At 44.4% G+C, this 26,868-nt stretch overlaps 1 protein-coding gene across 5 annotated transcripts in view; it reads right to left on the bottom strand.

Moving 5' to 3' along the window:
* The window catches only part of whrna (whirlin a), a 180,385-nt gene that overhangs the window by 18,747 nt on the left and 134,770 nt on the right, over window positions 1-26,868 (bottom strand). For 4 of the 5 annotated variants that reach the window (XM_073052449.1, XM_073052450.1, XM_073052448.1 and 1 more), the window contains 5 exons: window positions 24,656-24,862; window positions 15,031-15,102; window positions 13,349-13,880; window positions 12,417-12,592; window positions 11,288-11,410 (listed from right to left, as the gene is read on the bottom strand). In XM_073052449.1, the coding sequence (XP_072908550.1) occupies window positions 11,288-11,410; window positions 12,417-12,592; window positions 13,349-13,880; window positions 15,031-15,102; window positions 24,656-24,862 (1,110 nt within the window). The remainder of the gene's footprint in view (window positions 1-11,287; window positions 11,411-12,416; window positions 12,593-13,348; window positions 13,881-15,030; window positions 15,103-24,655; window positions 24,863-26,868) is intronic. The other variant, XM_073052447.1, reaches the window with a different exon arrangement.

The raw sequence follows: 26,868 nt of genomic DNA on the forward strand, positions 1-26,868 counted from the left end.
GTGGGTGGATTCGAACTGCTGCGGCAGGGCTTTAGTGTGCTGCTGCACCTTGGCTGTTTGGCACTGCGCGCACGTTCTGGCCCATTCACTGACCTGTTTGCGAAGTCCGTGCCACGCAAACTTGCTGGAGACCAGCCGGATGGTTGTCCTGATAGATGGGTGCGCCAAACTGTGTATGGAGTCAAAAACTCACCACCTCCAGGCCGCCGGGACGATGGGGCGAGGTTGGCCGGTAGCCACGTCGCACAGGAGGGTCCTCTCACCTGGGCCTACAAGAAAGTCCTGCAGCTGCAAACCCGAGACTGCCGTCCTGTAGCTGGGCATCTCGTCGTCTGCCTGCTGTGCCTCCGCCAGTGCTGCGTAGTCCACCCCAGGGACAGGGCCTGGACAGCTGGTCTAGAGAGTACGTCCGCCACGACGTTGTCCTTTCCTGAGACATGCTGGATGTTGGTCGTGCACTCGGAAATGTAAGACAGATGTCGCTGCTGGCGAGCCGACCAGGGATCGGACACCTTCGTGAACGCGAAGGTCAACGGTTTGTGGTCCGTGAACGGCCTGCCTTCTGAGAAGTACCTGAAATGCCGGATTGCCAGATACAGCGCCAACAGCTCCCGGTCGAAAGCACTGTACTTGAGTTCGGGTGGTCGTAGGTGCTTGCTGAAGAACGCCAAGGGTTGCCAGCGCCCCTTGATGAGCTGCTCCAGCACCCCTGCTGTGTCGGATGCGTCCACCGTGAGGGCAGTTGGAACGTCCATTCTGGGGTGCACCAGCATCGCAGCATCTGCCAAGGCTTCCTTGGCTTTAATGAAAGCGGCCGCGGCCTCCTCGTCCCAAGTAATGTCCTTGCCTTTACCCAACATCAGGGTGTACAAAGGGCGCATGATACGGGCTGCTAAGGGGAGGAAACGGTGGTAGAAGTTCACCATACCAACGAACTCCTGTAGGCCTTTGATCGTGTTGGGCCAGGCAAAGTGGCAGATCGCATCTACCTTGGTGGGCAGAGGTGTTGCCCTGTCTTTGGTAATCCTGTGGCCCAGGAAGTCGATGGTATTGAGACCGAACTGGCATTTGGCCGGGTTGATCGTGAGGCCGAAATCACTCAGGCGGGAGTAGAGCTGGCGGAGGTGGGACAGATGCTCCTGACAACTACTGCTGGCTATAAGGATGTCGACCAAATAGATGAACGCAAAGTCCAGGTCACGTCCCACCGCATCCATTAGCCGCTGGAATGTCTGTCGGCATTCTTCAGGCTGAACGGCATTCGGAGGAACTCGAACAGGCCGAACGGGGTGATGAGTGCTGTTTTGGGGATGTCTTCAGGGTGCACCGGGATTTGATGGTATCCCCGGACGAGGTCTACTTTGGAAAATATTCTTGCCCCGTGCAGGTTTGCTGCAAAGTCCTGTATGTGCGGCACGGGGTAGCGGTCTGGAGTTGTAGCCTCGTTCAGTCTGTGGTAGTCGCCGCATGGTCTCCAACCCCCAGCTGTTTTGGGCACCATGTGCAGGGGTAAGGTGCATGGGCTGTCGGACCTCCGTACGATCCCCAATTCCTTCATCCTCTTGAACTCCTCCTTCACCAGGCGGAGCTTTTCCAGGGGGAGCCTTCGTGCGCTGGCGTGGAGGGGTGGTCCCTGGGTCGGAATGTGGTGCTGAACCCCATGTCTGGGCATGGCTGCCATGAACTGCAGTGCCAGAATCGATGGAAAGTCCGCCAGGATTCTGGTGAATTTGTTGTCCGACAGCGTGATGGAGTCCAGGTGTGGGGCTGGCAACTTGGCTTCACCCAGGGAGAACGTCTGGAAAGTCTCGGCATGTACCAGTCTTTTCCCTTGCAAGTTGACCAGCAGGCTGTGAGCTCGCAAGAAGTCCACCCCCAGGAATAGTTGGGCCACGGCGGCCAGTGTGAAGTCCCACGTGAACCGGCTGGTGCCAAACTGCAGCTGCACTGTGCGGGTGCCATAGGTCCGTATCGTGCTGCCGTTTGCGGCCCTCAGGGTGGGTCCTGGCTTCCTGTTGCGGGTGTTGTACCCCGTCGGGGGCAAGGCACTGATTTCTGCTCTGGTGTCGACCAAGAAGCAGCATCCTGACTGTTTGTCTCAGACGTACAAGAGGCTGTCCTGGCGGCCAGCCGCCATAGTTATTAGCGGCAGTTGGCCCTGGCCCTGGCCCTTGCAGGGTGGGTGACAACAGTGGGCTTCTGTGCCCCACCGCTGATTCACTGTCTTCCTCACTCCTGCCTCTGTGTTGTGTGCGCCCCCCTGCCGGGCCTGGTCTGGTCTGCTGTTGGGCGCGTGGCCTGGTAATCTGACTGATGGACGCCACGCTCTCCCTCTTGGCTTTCCACAGCACGTCTGCCCGGGCCGCCACCTTCCGGGGGTCGCTGAAATCTGCGTTGGCCAGCAGCAGATGTATGTCCTCGGGCAGTTGCTCTAGGAACGCTTGCTCGAACATGAGGCAGGGCTTGTGTCCGTCAGCCAGGGCCAGCATCTCGTTCATCAATGTTGACGGCAGTCTGCCTCCCAAACCGTCCAGGTGAAGCAGGCGGGCACCCCGCTCACGCCGTGAGAGGCCAAAGGTCTCAATGAGCAGCGCTTTGAATGCTTCATATATGCCTTCCTCCGGGGCGACTGTATGAAATCCGCAACCTGGGCGGCCGTCTGCTGGTCAAGGGCGCTCACCACGTGGTAGTAACGTGTGGAATCAGAGGATATCTGCCGAATCTGGAACTGGGCTTCTGCTTGGCTAAACCACACGCGTGGTCGCAGCGTCCAGAAAATCGGCAGTTTTAGCGCAACTGTGTGAACAGATGAAGAGTCGGTCATCTTTGGTCCAAATCCCGTTTGGACCGTCGGGGTCACCAATGTAGCGATGTGCTACACACAGCACTGAAATAACGACACGCAGTCGGTAAGTCGTTTTGAGACTAGTTTATTCAAACTTCGTGGCGCTGGCATTTAATCCCTAGTGTCCGCCCTCTCCGGGTGGAAATTACGTCAGGGGTGCATTACCAAAGTCTCCCCCAGCGCGCTGGCTATTTGTGAGCCGGTTCGCCTGCGCAGAAAGTGGGTCGCCACAGAATAAAACATTAGAGGAATTACAAAATAGGCTGAAGGAACTAGAGAAAAAACACAAATTGAATTTGGCACAGGATACATTAGGGGAAATTAAAAGAATTAGGAATGAAATAAATAATTTGGCTAAGCAAGAAATCAGGAAAAACGTAATGTTTCTGAAACAGAGACATTATGAAAGTGGATCGAAATCTATGAAAATACTGGCGTGGAAACTGAAAAAAAAGATAGCAGAAAATACAATTCATAGAATTAGGGACCCAAGAATGAAAATGATAAAAAATAAGCTAAGTGAAATTCAAGAAGCTTTTGAAGTGTTTTACAAAACGCTATATTCCAAAGTTCCACGGGGAAGCATAACCCAAATTGACACCTTCTTGAATTCTCTAGAGTTACCCAGTTTAAGCGAAGAACAAAATAGAAGGATGACTACTGACATAACTGAAGTTGAATTAAAAGTTGCAATTAGTAGGCTTAAATTAAGCAAGTCACCAGGATCAGATGGGTATACGACAGAGTGGTTCAAAGAATTAAAAAATGAGTTAATTCCTGTTTTACTCCCCACACTGAACTGGGCTCTAAAAAAGGCACAAATGCCACCCAGTTGGAAGGAAGCAATAATCTCAGCTATACCGAACGAAGGCAAGGATAAAATGGAATGCGGGTCATTTAGACCAATATCTGTTCTTAATGTAGATTATAGGTTATTTACCTCCATCATGGCCAAACGATTAGAGGAGTTTCTACCCATACTGATACGTAATGATCAGACAGGTTTTATACGACAACGCCAGACTCAAGACAATATACGAAGGACACTTCACATTATGGATCATATGCCAAAAAAATAAAATCGAAGCAATAGTGATAAGCGTGGATGCTGAAAAAGCATTTGATTTAGTTAATTGGAATTTTCTTTACAGAGTTTTACATAGATTTGGTTTCCAAGACAAAATTATCAAAACTATACAGACACTATATGACAACCTGACTGCTAGGATTAAAATCAATGGATATTTATCAAATAGTCTTACCCTAGAAAGGGGCACGAGACAGGGTTGTGCATGGTCACCACTACTCTTCGCGCTATATCTGGAACCTTTAGCTCAATACATCAGACAAAATGAAGATATCAGGGGAATTACTATTAAAGGGACAGAGCATAAATTGGCTTGTTATGCGGATGACATTTTGATCTATCTCAGGCAACCAACATACTCTTTACCTAAATTGATGCAATCCTTTGAATAATATGGTCAATTATCAGGATACAAGATCAACATAGATAAAACCCAATTACTTTCATATTACTATAGCCCACCAAGAGAAATTGAAAGTCGATACCCCTGGGCAAGGCACACAGAGTCTTTCAAATATTTGGGCATCATTATGTCAAAAGATTTGGCAAAATTAACAGAATGTAATATCAGCCTCTATATAAAAAAAAATTAAGGAAGATGTGGCAAGATGGAGCCTGATTCCTTTTTTCAGTCTCAGTTCAAGGATTAAGTCTATTAAAATGAATATACTGCCCAGACTGTTATATCTCTTTCAGACCCTACCAATAGAGATTAAGCAAAATCAATTCAATGAATGGAACAAGATGCTATCAAGGTATATTTGGCAGGGTAAAAGGCCTAGAGTTCGTCTCAAAACTTTGCAATTAGCAAAGGAAAAGGGGGGGATGGGGCTTCCCTTCTCTTAGAGATTATTATTTTGCAGCACAGTTGAGAGCTGTGATATGTTGGTGCAACCCATCATATGACGCTCAATGGAAAAACATTGAGGAGCGGGTACTTCCCATCCCCATACAAGCAATTTTGGCTGATAACAACCTGCAAAGGTACATAAATACTATTGATAACCCATGGGTGAAATGGACTCTTAAAATATGGAAAACTACTAAAAAAGAATATAATCTAGAGATATTGCAATTCTTAAATGGTGTGCATATGACTCTGATTTTACACCAAATAAATTGGATGCTAGATTTAAGGACTGGACAGCTAAAGGAATAACAGTTCTTTGCAACATAATGAAAGAAGGAACACTGTTCAGTTTTGAAATGCTTAAAGAGAAACACTTATTAGAAAAACGAGATTTTTATCGGTATTTACAGATGCGACAATATGTTAATAAGACGCTTAAAAATGTAACCAAGGCAAATACACGCTTGATAGAGCTCTTTAGAAAAGCATATAATTCAGATAATGGTAGTAGAATCATTTCAAGTATGTATAAGGGGTTGTTAAATCTTAAAACACATTCGACTTCATACATTAAAACAAAATGGGAGAAGGAAGGAGGGAAAATTATATCTGAGGAAGAATGGACAACAATATGGAGATATCAATGGAAGTATACCAATCCACAGAAATGGAGGGAGTTTGGATGGAAAAACTTGATAAGATATTTTATTACACCCTCTCAGAAATTCCATTATGATAGTAACCTCCATGTTTGCTGGAGAAATTGTGGAAATCAAAATGCAAATCATTATCATATTTTTTGGGACTGCCCTGTTATCAAAAACTATTGGGGGGGGGGGATACACAATGCCCTACAAGATATCTTTAAATGTGAAATACCCTTGGAGAGTAAGACCATATATTTTGGATATATACCTCAAGAATGGTTGAAAAGAGATAAATATTTAATGAATATACTGTTGGTGGCTGGTAAAAAGACTTACTAGGAAATGGTTATCACAAGAGAGCCCAACTTTAAATACATGGATGGAAATTACAATGGACATTTACAAAATGGAGAAGATAACAGCATCTGTTAATCATAAGCTGGAACAATTTGATTCATACTGGGAAAAATGGTTTAACTACATAATGCCTCATAGGCCTGATCTTATTCTCACAAATCAATGAATCTGTTGTAAAATAAAAGATCACTCCCTACTTGTACATAGTTCTTTCCTTTTGCTTGTTTTTTCTTTCCACTCTTTTCTATAAGTGTATACCCCAGATAAATACTTTGTGGAGATTTTGTGATATATATGATTATATGATATATATGTACAATGTCTGAAATACATCTTATGGAAATGTTTGATGAACTTCAATAAAAAAAATTACAAAAAAAAAAGAAAGAAATCAGGAGGGCTAAAAGAAGACATGAGGTTGCTTTAGCAGTCAAGATGAAGGATAATCCTAAGAGCTTCTACAGGTATATTAAGAACAAAAGGATATTAAGGGATGAAATTTGTCCTCTTGAAGATCAGAGTGGTCGGTTATGCATGGAACCAAAAGAAACGGAGATCTTAAATGGTTTTTTTGCATCTGTATTTACTAAGGAAACTGGCATGGAGTCTATGGAAATAAGACAAACAAATGGTGAGGTCATGGAACCTATATCGATTGAAGAAGAGGAGGTGCTTGCTATCTTGAGGCAAATCAGAGTAGATAAATCCCCAGGACCTTACAGGGTATTCCCTTGGACCTTGAAGGAGACTATTGTTAACTTTTGTGTGGATGCCGTTGTCCCTGTTAGAACTGCTCGCTGCTATCCCAATAATAAGCCCTGGATCACTAGTCACATCAAAGGCCTCCTAAACCAGAAGAAGAGGGCCTTTAAAGATGGTGATCGGTTGGAGCTTAAAAGAGTTCAGAAGGAACTCAGAGTACAGATAAGGGGGGCAAAGGAGCAGTATAGGAGGAAGCTAGAACAAAAGCTGCAGAAAAAAAGCATGAAGGAGGTGTGGGATGGGATGAAGATCATCACCGGATGCGGTGCAAAGCGGGGGGCAAACATAAGTGGAGATGTGGAGAAAGCGAACCAGCTGAACAACTTCTTCAACAGGTTCGACAGCACAATCTCATCCTCACCGCAGAAATCCACACCAGGCTTACTTCCCTCACAGGAAAATAGCCACTCACAGGAGACCTTGCCCACTCCCAGGATTACGGCTGCACAGGTGGAAGGTCAACTGAGGAAGATCTGTACCAGCAAGGCGGCTGGACCGGATGGAGTTTCCCCACGATTACTGAGGGCCTGTGCGACTGAGCTGGGAGAACCACTACAGCGCATCTTCAACATGAGCCTGGAGCAGAGAAGAGTACCCAGACAGTGGAAAACATCCTGTATTGTCCCGGTACCGAAGAAACCACAACCAAAGGAGTTGAATGACTTCAGACCTGTTGCCTTGAATTCGCACGTGATGAAGACCATGGAGCGGCTGATAATACAGAATCTGAGGCCACAAACCAGGCACGCCCAGGATCCTCTTCAGTTTGCGTATAAGGAGAAGGTGGGAGTGGAGGATGCTATCACGTATTTGCTGCACAAATCACTCTCTCACCTAGATGGAGTCAGTTGTGCTGTGAGGATTACATTCCTTGACTTCTCTAGTGCCTTTAACACCATCCAGCCCAAGATCTTAAGGCACAAACTAACGGAGATGGGAGTAGACTCTCACATGGTGGATTGGATAGTGGACTACTTGACAGATAGACTTCAGTATGTGCGGTTGGGAGACTGTAGGTCTGACACGGTGGTCAGCAGCACAGGAGCGCCGCAGGGAACCGTACTCTCTCTGGTCCTGTTCACCCTGTACACATCAGACTTCCAATATAATTCGGAGTCCTGCCATGTGCAGAAGTTCGCTGATGACACGGCCATAGTGGGGTGTGTCAGGAATGGACAGGAGGAGGAGTATAGGAAACTGATACAGGACTTTGTGATATGGTGCAACTCAAACTACCTGTGTCTCAATATCACCAAGACCAAGGTGATGGTGGTGGACTTTAGGAGATCTAGGCCTCATATGGAGCCAGTGATCATTAATGGAGAATGTGTGGAGCAGGTTAAGACCTACAAGTATCTGGGAGTACAGTTAGACGAGAAGCTAGACTGGACTGCCAACACAGATGCCCTGTGCAGGAAGGCACAGAGTCGACTGTACTTCCTTAGAAGGTTGGCGTCATTCAATGTCTGTAGTGAGATGCTGAAGATGTTCTATAGGTCAGTTGTGGAGAGCGCCCTCTTCTTTGTGGTGGCGTGTTGGGGAGGAAGCATTAAGAAGAGGGACGCCTCACGTCTTAATAAGCTGGTAAGGAAGGCGGGCTCTGTCGTGGGCAAAGTACTGGAGAGTTTAACATCGGTAGCTGAGCGAAGGGCGCTGAGTAGGCTATGGTCAATTATGGAAAACTCTGAACATCCTCTACATAGCACCATCCAGAGACAGAGAAGCAGTTTCAGCGACAGGTTACTATCGATGCAATGCTCCTCAGACAGGATGAAGAGGTCAATACTCCCCAATGCCATTAGGCTTTACAATTCAACCGCCAGGACTTAAGAACTTTTTAAAAGCTATTATTAATGCTTTTTGAGATAGTGATTTAGATGCATATCATATTTTTTACTGAGTTAAGAATTGTATGTAATTAGTTTTGCTACAACAAGTGTATGGGACATTGGAAAAAAAGTTGAATTTCCCCATGGGGATGAATAAAGTATCTATCTATCTATTGTTGAAATTGCAGGGGCCTTGGCAGATATATTTAAAATGTCAGTATCTACGGGTGAGGTGCCGGAGGATTGGAGGATAGCTCGAGTTGTTCCGTTATTTAAAAAAGGCTCTAAAAGTAATCCGGGAAATTATAGGCTGGTAAATTTGATGTCAGTAGTAGGTAAATTATTGGAAGGAGTACTAAGGGATAGGATCTACAAGTATTTGGATAGACAGGGACTTATTAGGGAGAGTCAGGATGGCTTTGTGCGTGGTAGGTCATGTTTAACCAATCTATTAGAGTTTTTCAAGGAGGTTACCAGGAAAGTGGATGAAGGGAAGGCAGTGGATGTTGTCTACATGGACTTCAGTAAGGCCTTTGACAAGGTCCCACATGGGAGGTTAGTTAGGAAGATTCAGTCGCTAGGTATACATGGTGAGGTAGTAAATTGGATTAGACGTTGGCTCAATGGGAGAAGTCAGAGAGTGGTAGTGGAGGATTGCTTCTCTGAGTGGAGGCCTGTGACTAGTGGTGTGCCACAGGGATCAGTGCTGGGCCCATTGTTATTTGTCATCTATATCAATGATCTAGATGATAATGTGGTAAATTGGATCAACAAATTTGCTGATGATACAAAGATTGGAGGTGTAGTGGACAGTGAAGAAGGTTTTCAAAGCTTGCAGAGGGATTTGGACCAGCTGGAAAAATGAGCTGAAAAATGGCAGATGGTGTTTAATGCATACAAGTATGAGGTATTTCACTTTGGAAGGACAAACCAAGGTAGAACATACAAGGTAAATGGTAGGACACTGAGGAGTGCTGTAGAACAGAGGGATCTGGGAATACAGATACATAATTCCCTAAAAGTGACGTCACAGGTAGACAGGGTCATAAAGAGAGCTTTTAGTACATCGGCCTTTATAAATCAAAGTATTAAGGATAAGAGTTGGAATGTTATGGTGAGGTTGTATAAGGCATTGGTGAAGCCGAATTTGGAGTATTGTGAGCAGTTTTGGTCACCAAATTACAGGAAGGATATTAATAAGATTGAAAGAGTGCAGAGAAGGTTTACAAGGATGTTGCCGGGACTTGAGAAACCGAGTTACTGAGAAAGGTTGAATAGGTTAGGACTTTATTCCCTGGAGCGTAGAAGAATGAGGGGTGATTTGATAGAGGTATATAAAATTATGATGGGTATAGACAGAGTGAATGCAAGCAGGCGTTTTCCACTGAGGCTAGGGGAGAAAAAAAACCCAGAGGACATGGGTTAAGGCTGAAAAGTTTAAAGGGAACATTGGGGGGGGGGGGAGGGTTCTTCACACAGAGAGTGGTGGGAGTGTGGGATGAGCTGCCGGATGAAGTGGTAAATGTGGGCTCACTTCTAACATTTAAGAAAAACTTGGACAGGTACATGGATTAGAGGGGTATGGAGGGATATGGTCCAGGTGCTGGTCAGTGGGACTAGGCAGAAAAATGGTTCGGCACAGCCAAGAAGGGCCGAAGAGCCTGTTCTGTGCTGTAATATTCTATGGTTCTAAGGAAATAGTATTCAGGACTGAAATTCACAGAAGTGAGTTCATACTGTGATAGTTTCAGGCCACAGCCATAGTTCACTGCAGAGATGAGTAAACCTTGCAGTCTAACGAGTTGAAGCTCAGTGGGGAGAGAAGTAAATCTTGTAGAGCAGCGACTTGAACCGGCCTGTGCCTCACCTCTGGCTCCAACCCCCTGTCCTTTTCTATCTTGCCCAACACTTAAATTGTCTTGACCTTGCTCTTGGACCTGGACCCTGCTGTTTCGAAACACTCTCAAGCTGATGCCTCATCACCTCAATTTGGTCCATACCCAACTTTTCCAATTCAGATTGGCACTTAAATATAACAAACCTCGGGTAATTCCTCACTCACCGGCCTGGGTCTGGGGCCCACCTGCATTGCCTCTGCTCGCCTTGCCTCAGTACTGCCAAATCAAATTGCCTCCAAGTTTGTTCCAGGGAGGCAATTGGCTCATTCCCCACTCTCCGGCCCAGACCCCCCCCCCCCCTTTTATTCAGCCCGTACACACCACACCACAGCTGTCCTGCACCTTCGAGATTTCAGTTGCCACTGCAAAAACACCAGGTTGTACAGGCGGTTCAAAAGGTCAACTCCGAAAAGAAAGCTATAGTTTACTGTTTGCAGTGATCGTTTAGTGGAAAAAGTGTAATTAATGAAGTATTTAGTTGCTTTCTTTGTTTTATTTGCCACCAACAAGCAGTTGCTGAGCTTCACTAGTGCCAATTTAAACTAGAAATTCACTAGAATTCAGAAGAATGAGGGGTGACCTCATTGAAATCTACCAAATGCTGAAAGACCTTGATACGGAGGATGTGGAGAGGATGTTTCCTATGGTGGAAGAGTCTAAGAGCAGAGGGCACAGCTTCAGAATAGAGGTGCACCCTTTTAGAATGGAGATGAGGAGGAATTTCTTTAGCCAGAGAGTAGTGAATCTGTGGAGTACGTTGCCATAGGCAGCTGTGGAGGCCAAGTCTTTATGAATATTTAAGGCAGAAGTTGATAGATTCTTGATTGGTCAAGGCACAAAGGGATATGGGGACAAGGGAGGAGATTGGGGCTGAGAGGAATAATGGATCAGCCATGATGAAATGGCAGAGTAGATATGATCAGGTAAATGGCCTAATTCTGCTTCTATACCTTGAAGTCTTATTATGAATAGTACCTACCTGTATGGTAATGATATGGCACAGAGTACCCACCTGAATGGTAACAATGCGGGGCAGAGGCTGCCGTGTGTTTGCCCCTCCTTCAATGGCAATGCCCAGGGTGGGTGCACTCTTGGGGACCCTCACTAGGACTGAGGTTGGCTCTAGGAGGCCAGGCTGCAGGAGGAACAAATCTAAGTTAGTTCAAGCACTGGTCACAACTCCTGGTCATCTGGTCCTGCCTGTTACCACTGGGTTCAGACCAGCATTTCTGAAAACACTTTTTATAAATGTCTTCCCCTTCTCTGCCATGGGTTCTGTTTCCTTTGTCCGGCACTTGTGGTAACAGATCAGTCAATTGGAGAGTGTAATATCTCAGAGAAGCACCAACCATCATACACAACATCTCCACGTAGAGAACACAGACCAGTACAACACAGGAAAAGGCCTTTTGGCCCACAATGTTGTGCCAAACTTAGTAAATAAATAATCAAATAGCCAACTCAACTAATTCCCTCTGCCTACACAGTGACCATACCTGTGGTGAACTACATATACCTGTCTGGACACGCCCCCTGCTGACTGCTCCTGTGGCCCCTCCCACAGACCCCTGTATAAAGGTGATGGAGGTCTGAGCCCGGCCTCTCTGTCTCCAGGATGTAGTATGGTGGTCACTCACTGCTTGTTCCTTCTTCCAGTCAATAAAAGCAGATACCTCGCCTTTACGTCTCAGAGTGAGTTATTGATGGTGCATCAATACCCTTCCATTTTTCTCACATTCATGTGCCTATCTAATAATCTCTTAAAAGTCTCTGATGTATCTGCCTCTACACCACCCCCGGCAGTGCATTTAATGCACCCGCCATTCTGTGTGTAAAAAAATCTGTCCCTCACTTCTCCTTTTCACTTCAAATAGATTCCCTTTGGTATTAGACATTTCAACCCTAGGAAAATGACGTTGTCTGTCTGCTCTATCTACGTCTCTCATAATCTTATAAACCTCTATCAGATGTTCTCTCACCCTCTGGAGCTCCAGAGAAAATAACCCAAGTTTTTCCAATCTTTCATTATAGCACATTCCCTCTGATCCAGGCAGCATCTTGGTGAACTGCTTCTGTACCCTCATTAAATTAACGTCATGCTTTTCCCAGGAAGGTAGAGAGCAGTACCAGCCCTTACTTACTGGTTTGGAGAGGCCCTCTGGGTCACTCCTGTTCCTCGCCAGGTCACTAGTCACTTTGCTGCTTGCAGGACCCAGATCTGCGTCTTTACCATTGCCTGTCATTTCAGCAACATCCACCCCACTGTCCTCGCTGAGGGTTTGTCCAGTGTCAGATAACTGACACAAGGCAGCGGCTGCTGGGAACAGGGGCAAAGGTTGTTAGTAATGGAATTGAACTCTAAAAGACTGAGTACCACTAGCTACATTTACTGTTGCTGCCACCCCACCCCCACTCTTTGCAATGCAGTGATTCTTGTACTGAGAATCTCAGACAACAGCATGGAAACAGGCCCTTCAGCCCAACTAGTTCATGCTGACTACAGCATACCCCCTGCTAGCCCCAGATATCCACATTCACCTCATAACCCTCCAAGCCCCTCCCCATGTATTTATCAGAGTTCCTCAAACACAGCAAATGTCTCCACAGTGACCACTTCCTCTGCAGCTGTACGTTAACTAGAATATCACATAGAGCACTATAGCACAGAAAAGGGCCCTTCAGCTTAGTCCATGTGGAGTAACACACAAAATGCTAGAGAAACTCAGCAGGCCAGGCAGCATCTAAGGAGAGGAAGAAACAGTTAATGTTTCAGGACAAGACTCTAGCATTTTGGGTGTGTTACTCTGGATTTCCAGCATCTGCAGAATCTTTGTGTTGATGATAGTCCACATTGAACTGTTATTCTGGCTCAACTATCAATCTGCATCTGGACCATAGCCCTCTAAACCACTTCCATCTATTTACCTAGCCAAACTTCACTTAAATGTTGCAATTGTACCCTCAACTACTTTTAGATTCTATGACCTAACTGGAATATCATATCTTGAAGAATAAGGACTGAAAACCAGGACAGATAAAAGGAGAGCAGAAGGGGAGTGAAACTGGAGCCTACCTCGGGAGTGGGGTAATGTTCGAACTTCATTGACATCAGGTTCACTGTTGGCTTGATGCACCTCCACCATGACAAAGTGCTGATTGGTTGCTGCCAACTGTGATTCTGACCTGTCTGTCGAGATGGGACAAGACACAGGAGGTGGCGATGAAAGTGAAGGCAGTTGGGCTGGAGACCTGACCCTGGGGAAGGGCCCAATGAGGTGCTGGGTGACGTGAGCAAGTTGTGGCAGCATATCATTACCCGGGCTTGGTGTTTTCACGTCTTTAGGTTGGGTCACACAAATAGACTCATCCAATGAAATGATAGAGGATGAGGTGAGGGATGTACGGTCACTTGTGGCATCGCTGTCAATATTTGTAGTGGTTAATGAAGGGCTTCGAGGAGCTACGAAGAAGAGGCCAGAATGCGACGACTCTGAGGAGCTCCAGTTTGGTGCGTCCCTGATCGTCTGTGGAAAGGCAGGGTTGGGAGACTCTGGTGGAGCAGATATCAAGTCAGATGAATTCTCAGTAAATAACTGCACATTGTCCTAAAAAGCAAACAGAGTTACAAATGTGACTTTATTCAGAATTGTGAAGCTACTCTTCTGTATAGGAGAAAGTAACTAATACTACAGTGGGGCAAATGGACTAATTATATTTGGCCTTGCTAATAAAGCAGAACAACGTGTAGAATCACCCTGCAACTGATTAAACTGGAATAAAAGGGATAAATTTGCCAGTTATATTTAACTGGCTGGAGGAACTCTTCGGGCCAGTCAGCACTTGTGGAGGAAGTGCGATGTGCATGTTTTGGATCCAAACCCTGTCTCTATGTTTATTTGTTCCCAGTGGTGAACAATGCTGACAGGCTGGGATTTGTAGACCAGCTGTAAGTGCCTCTGGATCATACAGCTTGGCTGTATCTGTTGAGAGTGCAACAACATGCTTGTGTTTGAATGAGATACAAGAGATACTGGCCAAAGGGCAGCACAGACAGTGAACCGATGGGTCTTTAACCACAATCCCATCGTGTGGTAGCATTATGCAGCCCCTTATCCCTTAAGAGCTGCTACAAACTTCTCACAACATTTGGCACAGAGCCTACTCACTGCCCCTCTCCTGCTCCGTACAGGTACCTGTGCAGCACCACCACAAACTGAAAGCAAAGAATGAAGGTAAACTCTGAAGGGCTGAATCTGTACTGCTTGAGGCAGCTGATACTGAATGAGGATTAACCTCTATCCTTGCTTTCCCTTTACCTCTTGGTGTACAGCTACCACCTGTATTCTATACTAACAAAAAGCATACAAACCTCAGTGGGAGGGAAGGATTAGATTGATCTCAAGGCAGGTTAGTGCATCATGGGCCGAAGGGCCTGAATTGTTCTCTGAATTTGTGGAATCTTTATAGAACTTTATACTTGAAAACACAGTACAGAGCCGAATACTGAAGGGACAGAGAGCTGATTAGACAGAGAAGTTCATTCTGAAGCTGAGTGAGTGATTTGCTAATAGGATAATATTTCACAGCATTCAATATTCTGTTGGTGCTGAATTATTTTTGTACATATTTCCATCGAGCTGACAGAAACAAAAATGAATAAATGTATTTTCTGTTGTTGTAAAAGCAAACACCAAATCATGTTCGGGAAAGGAAATTATGCGGCAGGTGACAATGTGGTTCAAGTGCAGCACTCACCAGAGAGATATCAGGCAAACTTCCAGCATCTCCCTGCAGCTGGGTGCCAGTCGCCATGAGATCTGTGTCATTCTGTGTGTGAGAACAGACAATTTACTAACAGGACAGATTCCTTTCATGAACAGTCTCTGGGGCTTAGTGCCTCAACTCTGTGCAGATAACTCTAACTCTGTGTGGAGTTGAAAAACGAGGAATATTGAATGCACATTATAAACCTCAGGGACTCCCATCCATTAAAGACAATGGCAGAGAGCCCTGGCCAAGCTGTGTCCGGGACACCCGACTATAACTACTCCAGAAGTTCACTATGGTGAGTATAATGACTGATGATGAGTGAAAAGTTGATGCCTGCACTGTAACCCAATCTGTAACCAGAATTATGTTCCTCACACTGATGACAAACCAGCTTGTATATCACGAGGGAAATACAGATGGTGCAATCTGGAACAACAAGCAATCTGCTGGAGGAACTCGGGATGGGGGTGGGGGAGGTAGGTCAAATAAAGATTAAAGATTAGCATTATTTGTCACGTGTACATCGAAACAACCAGTGAAATGCGTCCTTTGCATGAAATTAGTGATGATTGTACTGAGGGCAGCCCAGAAGTGCTGCCACACTTCTAGTGCCAACATGGCATGCCCACAACAAACTTACCCTAACCATATGTAACTGTATATTCCAACTCCTTTGTTTTCATGGGTGGTTGCAAAGAAAAAGAATTTCAGGATGTATGTTGTATACATTTCTCTGACATTAAATGTACCTGTGAAGCCATGTCTCCTGGCTGCTCACCAGGAATGTTACATATTGGTACCAACGATATACATAGAAAAAGGGAGGAGATCCTTGAAACAGAATACAGGGAGTTAGGAAGGAAGCTGAGAAGCAGGACCTCAAGGGTAATAATCTCAGGATTGCTGCCTGTGCCACGTGACAGTGTAGATAAAAATAGAATGAAGTGGCAGATAGATGCACGGCTGAAGAATCAGGACAGGGAGCAGGGATTCAGATTTCTGGATCATTGGGACTTCTTCTAGGATAGATGTGACCTAGACAAAAGGGAGAGGTTGCAGTTGAATCCAAGGGGGGATCAATACTCTTGCATGCAGGTTTACTAGAGCTGTTGGGTGTGGATTAAACTAATACGGCAAGGGGATAGGATCCAGTACGATAGAGCTGAGGATGAGCCAGCAGGTAGATGATGGATGTAACATGAATGTAAGGAAGGACAAGTCAATTATTGGGTACAAATGCAGACAGGGAAAAGAGTTAAATTGTATCATAGAGGCAAAATTCAAAAGGGCGAAGAATGCAGAACTGAAGCTGCTGTATGTAAATGCATGTAGCATTCGGAATAAGGTGGAACAAGCTCATGGCGCAATTAAGAGACTGGTCGATATGACATTATGGGCATCACTGAGTTATGGTTGAAAGAAGGCCATAGTTGGGAGCTTAACATCAAAGGATATACTTTGCAACGAAAGGACAAACAGGAAGGCATGGGCAGTGGTGTGGCTCTGTTGGTACAAGATGAAATTACATCTTTAGAAAGAGGTGACGTAGGGTCAGAGAATGTTGATTCTTTGTGGGTGGAGTTAAGAAACTGCAAGGGTAAAAACACCATTATGGGAATCACATGTAGGCCTCCAAATAGTAGCCAAGATGTGGGGTTGAGGTTGCACCGAAAATGGAAAAGGCATGTAATAAGGATAATGTCCCAATTATAATGGGAGACTTCAATGTGCAAGGGGATTGGGAAAATCAGGTTGGTGTCGGATGGCAAGAGAGGGAATTTGTTGAATGCCTACAAGGTAGCTTTTTATAGCAGCTTGTGCTTGAGCCCACTAGGGGCAAGGCTATTTTAGACTGGGTGATGTGTAATAACCCAGATATTATTAGTCAGCTTAATGTAAAGGAACCCTTTGGAGGCAGTGATCATAATATGATTGAATTCACACTGCAATTTGAGAGGGAGAAGCACAACTCACATATATCAGTATTGCAATGGAATAAAGGGAATTAAAAAGGCATGAGGGAGGAGCTTCCCAAGGTGGATTGGAGGAGGATACTGGCAGGGATGACGACAGAGCAGAGATGGCTGAAGTATCTGGGAATAGTTCACAAGGCACAGGATAGACATGTCCCACAGAAGTTCTCAAATGGCAGGGCTAGGCAACCATGACTGGCAAGGGAAGTTAAGGACTTCATAAACACCAAGGAAAGGGCATGTAAGGTAGCGGTGATTGGAAAGCTTTTAAAATCAAACAAAAGGTAACTACAAAAGCTATAAGAAGGGAATAGATGAAATATGGGGGAAAACTAGCCAATAATATAAAGCAGATTACTAAAAGTTTTTTCAGTTATATAAAGAATAAAAGGGAGGTGAGAGTTGATATTGAACCACTGTAAAATGAGGCCGGTGAGGTAGTAATAGGGGACAATGAAATGGCAGAGGAACTTAATGAGTACTTTGCATCGGTCTTCACTGTGGAAGACACTAGCAGTGTTCCAGAGGTCCGTGAGTGTCAGGAAACAGGAGTGAGTGCCATTGCTATTACAAAGGAAAAAGTGTTTGGCAAAGTCACCTAGACCAGATGGACTACATCCCAGAGTCCTGACAGAAGTCGCTGAAGAGACACTTGATTCTGGCATGGTCCTGGAGGACTGGAAAATTGCAAATGTCACTCCACTCTTCAGCAAGGGAGGAAGGCAAAAGAGGGGAAATTATAGGCCGGTTAGCCTAAGCTCAGTGGTTGGGAAAGTGTTGCAGTCTATTATTAAGGATGAGGTTTCAGGGTACCTAGAGACTAATAATAAAATAAGTCAAAGTCAGCATGGTTTCTGTGAAGGGAAACCTTGGCTGACAAATCTGTTAGACTTCTTTGAGGAAGTAGCCAGCAGGGTGGACAAAGGACAGGCAGTAGTGAATGTCATTTACTTGGATTTTCAGAAGGCATTTGAGAAGGTGCCACACATGAGACTGCTTAACAAGATAAAATCCTATAACGTTACAGGAAAGATACTGCCACGGATAGAGGAATAGTTGACAGGCAGCAGACAGAGAGTCGAAATAAAGACGCCCTTTTCTGGTTAGCTGCCAGCAACTAATAGTGTTCCCCAGGGGTCAGTATTGAGACTGCTTTTCACATTGTTTGTCAATGGTTTAGATAATGGAATTGATGGCTTTGTGGCAAAGATTGTGGATGGTATCAAGATAGGTGGAGGGGTAGGTAGTGTTGAGGAAGCAATGCAATTGCAGCAGGGTTTAGATAAATTGAAACAACGGGCAGAAAAGTGGTAGATGGAATAGAGTGATGGGAAATGTATAATAATGCATCTTGGCAAAAGGAATAGTAGTGCAGACTGTTGTCTAGCATCAGAGGTGCAGAGGGACTTAGGAGACCTAGGTTCAAGACTCCCAGGAGGTTAATTTACAAGTTGAGTCTGTGGTAAAGAAGGCAAATGCAATGTTGGTACTGATTTCAAGCGGAATAGAAAGCAAAGAGATAACGCTGAGGCTTGATAAGACACTAGTCAGACTGCGCTTGGAATATTATCAACAGTTTTGGATCCCATATCTAAGAAGGTATGTGTTGTCATTGGAGAGAGTCCAGAGGAGGTTCACGTGGATGATTCTGGGGATGAAGGTGTTAACATAAGGTGTGTTTGGCAGATTTAGACCTGTACTCATTGGAATTTAGTAGAATACAGACGGATCTCATTGAATCCTACCAAATGTTGAAAGGACTAGATAAGGTGAATGTGGAGAGGATGCTTCCTATGTTGTGGATGTCCAGAACTAGAGGGCACTGCCTCAATATTGACCAGGGGTAAGGAGAAATTTAGAACAGAGGTAAGGAGGAATTTTTTTAGCCTGAGAGTAGTGAATCTGTGGAATGCTCTGCCACAGACTGTGGTGGAGGCCAAGTCTGTGAGTATATTTAAAATGGATGTTGATAATTTCCTGATTGGTCAGGGTATCAAAGGATATGGCAAGAAGGCTGGTGTATGGATTTGAGTGGGATCTGGGATCAGCCATGATGGAATGATGGAGCAGTCTTGATGGGCCAAATGGCCTAATTTTGATACTAGCTAACCCAATGATTAGTCAACTGAAAGAATCTTGATGAAGCCCAAAACATCAACTGTTTATTCCTCTGCATAGATGCTGCCCGAGTTTTGGAGTTCCTCCAGCACCTTGTGTGTGTTGGTCTGGATTTCGAGTTTCTGCAGAATCTGTAATGTGACCATGCAGTCTGTACACATTCACTGAATTGAACAGACTGTGAATTCTGTGGCTGACTGATTGCCCTCAACACTGGTGTAATGACTCTGGGATCATTTAATTAACTCATTAATTTAGGGATAACCTTCCTCCAACCAAAGCTGCATTAGATGCATTAGCGTTCCCTTATTTAATTGACTTATGGCCGCAGCCCTCCTGAACCTTACTGAACAGAGGGGATGGATTTCTTTATTTGATTTCCCAAGATTAGACTGACTTTACTCTGGTCTCAGTTGTTGATACATGTTGATGTAGCCTTTGTGGCCAAGGGGTAACTGTACATTTTATAGGGCACTGGTCCTACATCGCTAGAATCTGATAGCCAATTTGATTCATCCACAAGTTACTCACTACGTTAATCACTACCATTTCTTCTGGTTAGACTCTGAAATGGAGGATCTGAGGTAAGCACTTCAGCACAGCTTGGTGTAAGCTGGACATAGAGAGGGGTCACAGCTTGACAGAGCCTGCCTTGATGATCTCAGATTGCTGGCAAATCTCACGGAGTGGAGATGGCCCAGTACAGGTATTCTACGGCACTTCCTGGGGTTGGGACACAGCAAGCTGACTTCCTGGCATATTCCATGAATACACTCTTTACAGCAGCAGCTGAAAGATTGGGGTTCAATTCCTGCTGCTGTCTATAGAAGTTTGTACATTCTCCCTGTGGCTGCGTGTGTTTCCTTCGGGCGCTCCAGTTTCTTCCCACATTCCACAGATGTATGGATTAGGGTTTGTAAAGTTGTGGGCATGCTATGTTGGTGCTAGAAGCATAGCCACACTTGCAGGCTACCCCAGCACATCCTCAAACTGAGTAAGTCATTGATGCCAGCAACACATTTCACTGTATGTTTTGATGTACATATGACAAATAAAACATCTTTATGAATGGATGATTGCTCAGAAACTTGCCCACAATATCTCTTCCCCACTGGTTAGGTGACAGATGTCTGTGGAATTGAGTTCCATCCCAAAATCCCGGATCCCCACTCACTCCGAACTGGGAGTCTCAGCTCTTTCAGGAGCAGCTGTTTTTGAAGGTGCAGTGATGATCAAAGCCAGGCAGTGTTTTGATTTGCGATTATGTTTTAATAACACATGCAAGGTGATTAGTGTGACAAATTAAACCATGGGTTTAATGTGTAATTCAGAATCTGCTCCATGACTCTGCTGTCAGCACACTGCACTTTTGCACTAGACTGTTTTAAGAGGTCAGACCTCCAGCGCCTTTCCTCTGTACAAACTCAAAGAGATTCTGCACACACTGGAATTCTTGAGCAATGCCAAAAGATTGTAGCAGGGAGTTTAATGTCCAAGAATACACATTGTATCGAAAGGACAGGGAGGAAGGCAGAGGAGGCAGCATGGCTCTGTTGTTAAAAAATGAAATCATAGAAAGAGGTGATACAGGATTGGAAGGTGTTGAATCATTGTGAGTGGAGCTAAGGAAATGCAAGGGTAAAAAGACCCTGATGGGAGTTGTATACAGACCCCCAGACAGTAGTAAGGATGTGGTCTACAAGTTACAATGGGAAATAAAAATGCATGCCAAATGTGCAACAGTCATGGGGTTTTCAAAATGCAGCTGTCTTGCGAAAATCAGGTTGGTGCTGGATCCTAAGAGGGGGAATTTCTAGAATGCCTATAAAATGGCTTTCCAGAACCCTGAGGGGCAAGTGATCATAATATAATTGAATTCACCCTGAAACTGGAGAAGGAGAAGCTAAAGTTAGATGTACTGGTATTACAGTGGAGTAAGGGGAATTACAGAGGCATGAGAGGCTTACATTTACATTTCTTCTACCAAAGTGCGCGATCAAACACTTCCCTACACTGTATTCCATCTGCCACTTCTTTGCCCATTCTCCTAATCTGTCTAAGTCCTTGTGTAGACAATCTACTTCCTCAAAACTACCTGCTCCCCCCCTACCTTCATATTGTCTGCAAACTTTGCATCAAAGTCATCAATTTCATTATTCAAATCATTGACATATAATATAAAAAGAATCAATCCCTACACAGACCCCTTGTGAAAACCATTAGTCACTGGCAGCCAACTAGAAAAGGCTCCCTTTATTCCCACTCTTTGCCGCCTGCCAGCCAGCCACTGCTTTATCTATGCTAGAATCTTTCCTGTAATACCATCTGCGCATAGCTTGTTAAACAGCCTCGTGTGGGACCTTATCAAAGGCCCTCTGAAATCCAAGTACACAACATTAATCGATTCTCCTTTGTCTATCCTGTTTGTTGTTTCTTTCAAAGAATTCCAACAGATTTGTCAAGCAAGATATTCCCTTGAGGAAACCATGATGACTACCCTGAAGGTCCTGCCCCTTAACTCCCTGAATTCCCTATGCAGAACCTCATTACTCGTCTTACTCATGTTATTGGTACCTACAAAGACCACAACCCCTGGCTGCTCACCCTACCAATTTATAATGCTGAGGGCTCAATCCGAGATGTCCTGGTCCTTGGGACCTGGGAGGCAACATAACATCCGGGAATCTTGTTCTCGCTCACAAAATCTTCTGTTTGTTCCTCTAAGTAATGAATCCCCTATCACTACAGTGTGCCTCTTCTCCCTTTTCCCCTCTGAGTCACAGAGGCAGACTCATCAGAGACCCGACCACTATGACTTTCCTCTGTTAGATCAACCCTTCCCCCAAAAGTATCTCAATGTGTTATTGAGGGGATAAGCACAGGGGCATTTCTGCACTAGCTCCTTAACCCCCTTCTCCTTCCTGACTGTTATCCCATCTTCTGTGTCCTGCACCTTGGGTGTAACTGCCTCTCTATATGTCCTACCTTTCACCCCTTCAGCTTTCTGAACGATCTAGAGTTCATCCAATTCCAGCTCCAATTCCTTAATGCAGATTGTTAGAAGCTGCAGTTATATGGAGAAGGCAGGAGACTGAGGCCGAGAGGGAAAATGGATCAGCCATGATGAAATTGTGGAGCAGACTCGATGGGCCACATGGCCTAATTTTTTTCTTATATCTTATGGTCTAAAATGCTGGAGGATCTCAGACAACATCTACTGAGTGGAAAAAGCAGTCAACATATCAGTCCGCTTGGACCCTTCATCACGACTGGATACCTGTTTCAATATAAAAACCCTCATCTCCCATCCAATACTGCTAACAATCAACTTAAACCTGTTAGTAGCTCATCGACTGCCTTGCTAGGGCACTTGATTATTTTATCAGATGGTTCTGTGAAGAGACTGGAGATAATGGGAATATTTTCCTGAGAGGACAGAAAGCTCTGTGAGGAGCTCACAACAAGAAATTTTGCACAGGATAATAAAGAACCGGTATTTTTATATAACATGTTAATTCCATGTGTTAAATCAACAGGAATTTAACATAAAGGGGTCAATAGAATTTATGATGTGAGATTTAGGATTAGAATGAGTTATTTTCACCTTTATCAAAATCAATAAAAACTGGGCAGTTTCTACAAGTGGAGAAGGATCAAATTGTGTCCAGTCCAGTACAATACCATTAACATCACAAATGCAGAGTACAAGCATAGGTTATTGGAAAGAATGTGCCATTGCCATGGAGACTGCGTAACACTAATTCATTACATACCAAGTATTACCCTCCATTAATAAATACTTTTTTGCAGTTTCATGGAGAGATTTTGAAATTCCGAATCCTTTAACATCCAGGAATGCAGGCAGTTGGCACTGGGGAGACACCCATTTCCATTCTGCCTTCCAACTTTCCCCTGGTGCATAGAAATTATTCAAAATGTCTGGGGTCTTTTGCAAGTATGATCCCCTTATGAACAAACTTCTGGTCACAAATTTCTATTTCTACTTCTGGGTATCCAGTTGAGAGAAGAGAAATCGTTATAGTAGGCAAAGGAAAATGAACGGCAAAGTGGGTAGAAACGTAAATAACTTTAAAGGTTACTGCACTGTGACAAGTATTGGAAAGTTTGCCATTGATGTAGAGTGAAGCTGTTTCACTATATTCAGTGGTTACCACTTCTGAAATGTCACACGGAGGCAACTTATTCTGAGAGAATGGAACCAGCATAGTGTTAAAACTTAAAACATAACATAATACAAAGCATAGCAATACAAAATGCTGGAGAAACTCAGCAGTTCAGGTAGGAGACACAGTCCGTGTTTCAGATTGGAATGCACAGCCACAGTAACAAAATTCATGGGATTGCTTATCTGCTGCATCCTTTCAATCAATGAACTTGTCTGATAGGCTAAGAGATCCAAGAAAATTGTTTAAAAACTCAGGCTTGAGGAATGTCTAGGGCAGACAGAGTACTAAAGTGGAGAGGTTCTCTGAAATTACAATATGACTAAAATCATCAATAGGAGATGCCACACAGAACCAAAATATTCACTGCTCAAACACCAGTGAATCAGAACTTCTACAGCTAATGTTTCCTTCACTGAACCATTACTCTGTGTTTATAATGTGAAGCATTCTGACACAGAAAAAGTAAAAGAACCAAGGAACATGCAGCATTCACAAAACACATGAGGCAAACAGCAAGCCAAGCCCATCAGAAGTGCACACACTGGAGAGACATGGCACTCAGTTGAACACTGGGGGCAGCAAACATATTGAGCCCCTGGTCACTCCGCAAACCACAGCACTCATGTCACATAGTGGAAAGCTGTACCTCCAGAAGATCTATTAACCACAATAGGCGTTCCTGCAAACATTTGGTATCAAAAGAATTAGCACAGAGATATGAGATGACCAACGGTAGCAAAGTTCACAATACTGCTGCAAGACCACGCGTGGGGATTTGCCTCTGTATGTGTGTGTGTGTGGAGCGAGAGGTATCTGACCATGTCTTCCCCATACTTTCTGCAGGATTAGTTCCAAACAAGGTGGGACCACCTGGTTGCTTTATACCTCTTCAAAAAACTCAGAGCCCACTACATTAGTTTTCCATGGTGAATATTCTAATTTTCTGTGAAGCAAAATGCTTGTAGATTGAAAACATTATTAGCCAGATGGTTCTGGTAATGAGTGGAAAGCAGTTAAAACACAGTTGGGTGAGAGACAAGCATTGCAGTGACCATCCCAGATTGTAGTGAGTGACCAGTGGTATCGGTGAAGTTGGAACAGAGCTTAGATTGAGTAAACTGTTTCCACAACTCATCCAATAAAGCTTGGTGGATTTTAGTTGCTTTTTAAAGGCAAATTCCAAACTCTATTTTCCATTGTGCAGATTTCAGACACTCCCAAACTGGACTGGTTATGGCAGGGAATTACCCATAGACTTGATAAAATGTTCCTCTTTGGATCACAAGCAGATGGAGCATGAAGCAGTAACATCCTCCCACCGTAAACACTTACCCTGGCAGAACTGAGGGTGGTAGATGTATAGTAACTGCCGGAAGATGAAGCTGTCTCTCCATAGGACAAGGCAGAGTAGGAATCTGTTCCGATACTAGAGTTCTGTTGAGTTTTCATTGACTCAATCTCACGCCTCAGTACCAAGCTATCGAATCTATCCAAATCCTGAGGAGTAATTATACTTCGGACTTCTGACAGCAGGGAGAACTAACAAACAATAAAGAACATAACAACATTACAATGTTAAACACAGAAATTCTGAAGGTGCTGGAAATCTTGAGCAACACACACAAATGCTGTAGGAACTCAGTAGGTCAGACAGCACCTATGGAGGGAAGTAAACAGTTCACAATTTGGGCCTAGAGCCTTCATCAGGACTGGAAGGGAAGGAGGAAGAAGCCAGAATAAGAAGGTAGGGGGAGGGGAAGGAGCACAAACTAGAAGATGAGACTATGTGAGGGAGAAGGTGGGTGGGTAATTGAGGGGAATGAAGTAAGAAGCTGGAAAATAAAGGGCTGAAGAAGAAGGAATTTGATAGGAGAGGACAAGAAACCATGGGAGAAAGGAAACCAGAGGGTAGTAATAGGCAGGTGAGGAGAAGAGAAGGGGTGGGAGAGGGAATGGGAATGGAAAAAGAGAGGAGGAAGGGGGATGAAATTTCCGGAAGTTAAAGAAATTGACTGATACTCATGCCATTGAGTTGGATACTACCCAGATGGACAGAAGGACCAATTTTACATGTGCCTTTGGTGTAATCACAAGGTGAAACTTACAACATTCAAATTCTTATTACCCGTGTTACATTTTATCCTGTATCGCCTGAGACACCGAGACTGAATGGATGACCAGCCATTTTATCATTCTGGGACAAGTCTCACAATGGACATCCTTGACTTTGTTTCCCCCAATCCATCTCTGTGGATTTCCACAGCAACCCACCCGCATGTGCTTATATCCATGTTTTTAGCAACTCTCTGCCAGTGGTTTGGGTGGGTAGTTGGGTGTCCTGCCTTAAACATGGCTTCTAACAGACTGATCGATCTGGAACCAGGGACAGAGCATCAAAATGCTGTGGCACAAATCTTCAAAGCAAAAAATTCTTTACTTAGCCTCTTCAGACTTTTTATTGCAGTCATAAGATTTGCAGCAACTACTTCCTTCTAATCAATACAGACCTTGGGCCAGGGGGAGGGTATGGTTCAGATATCCTGTCCTGGTTTGCAGCTGTGTTCACCAGAAACATGTGAATTTGCATCTGACAATTTACTGGAAATACTCAGCGCATCAGGTAGCATCAGCAGGAAGAAGAGGCTTTATATTTTTGGTCAATAAACTATTAGTTTTCTAATGAAGGGTGTGGAGCTCTCTCCACTGACTGAGTATATCATGTTTCACTTTCGTTCAGATTTCTCTCTTCACCGATGTAGTCACCCTGTTGAGTATGTCCTTAAGAACATAAGACATAGTAGCAGAACTAGGCCATTCAGTTCATTGAGTCTGGTCTGCCATTCCCAGATCCCACTCAACCCCATACTCCTGCCTTCTCACCATATCCTCTGAGGCCCTGACCGATTAGGAAACTATCAACATCTGCTTTAAATATATCCATGGAGATGGCCTCCATTGCAAGCTATGGCAGATCATTCCACAGATTCACTACTCTCTGGCTAAAAAATTCCTCCTTACCTCTGTTCTAAAAAGGTCACCCCTCAATTTTGAGGCTGTGCCCTCTAATTCTAGATACCCCCATCATAGGAAACATCCTCTCCACATCCACCCTATCTAGTCCTTTCAACATTAGATAGGTTTCAAAGAGATCCTCTCAAATTCTTCTGTTCCAGTGAATACAAGCCCAAAGCTGCCAAATGTTCATCATAGGTGAACCCCTTCATTCCCGGAATCACAGCCTTTCTAGGATATGGGGCCAAAAACAGTTGACCATACTCCAAGTGTGGCTTGAATGGTGTATTATGAAGCCTCAGCAGTATCTCCTTGTTTTCATATCGTAATCCACTTGAAATAAATGACAACATTGCATTTGCCTTCTTTACCACAGACTCACCTGTAAATTAACCTTCTGGGAGTCTTACGCAAGGACTCCTAATACTCCCTGCAGCTCTGAGGTTAGAATTTTCTCCCAATTAGATAATAGTCTACACTATTACTCCTTTTACCAAAATGCACCATACATTTCCCAACACTGTATTCCATCT

Source organism: Hemitrygon akajei, chromosome 7 (genome assembly GCF_048418815.1).
Source record: "Hemitrygon akajei chromosome 7, sHemAka1.3, whole genome shotgun sequence".
NCBI lineage: Eukaryota > Metazoa > Chordata > Chondrichthyes > Myliobatiformes > Dasyatidae > Hemitrygon > Hemitrygon akajei.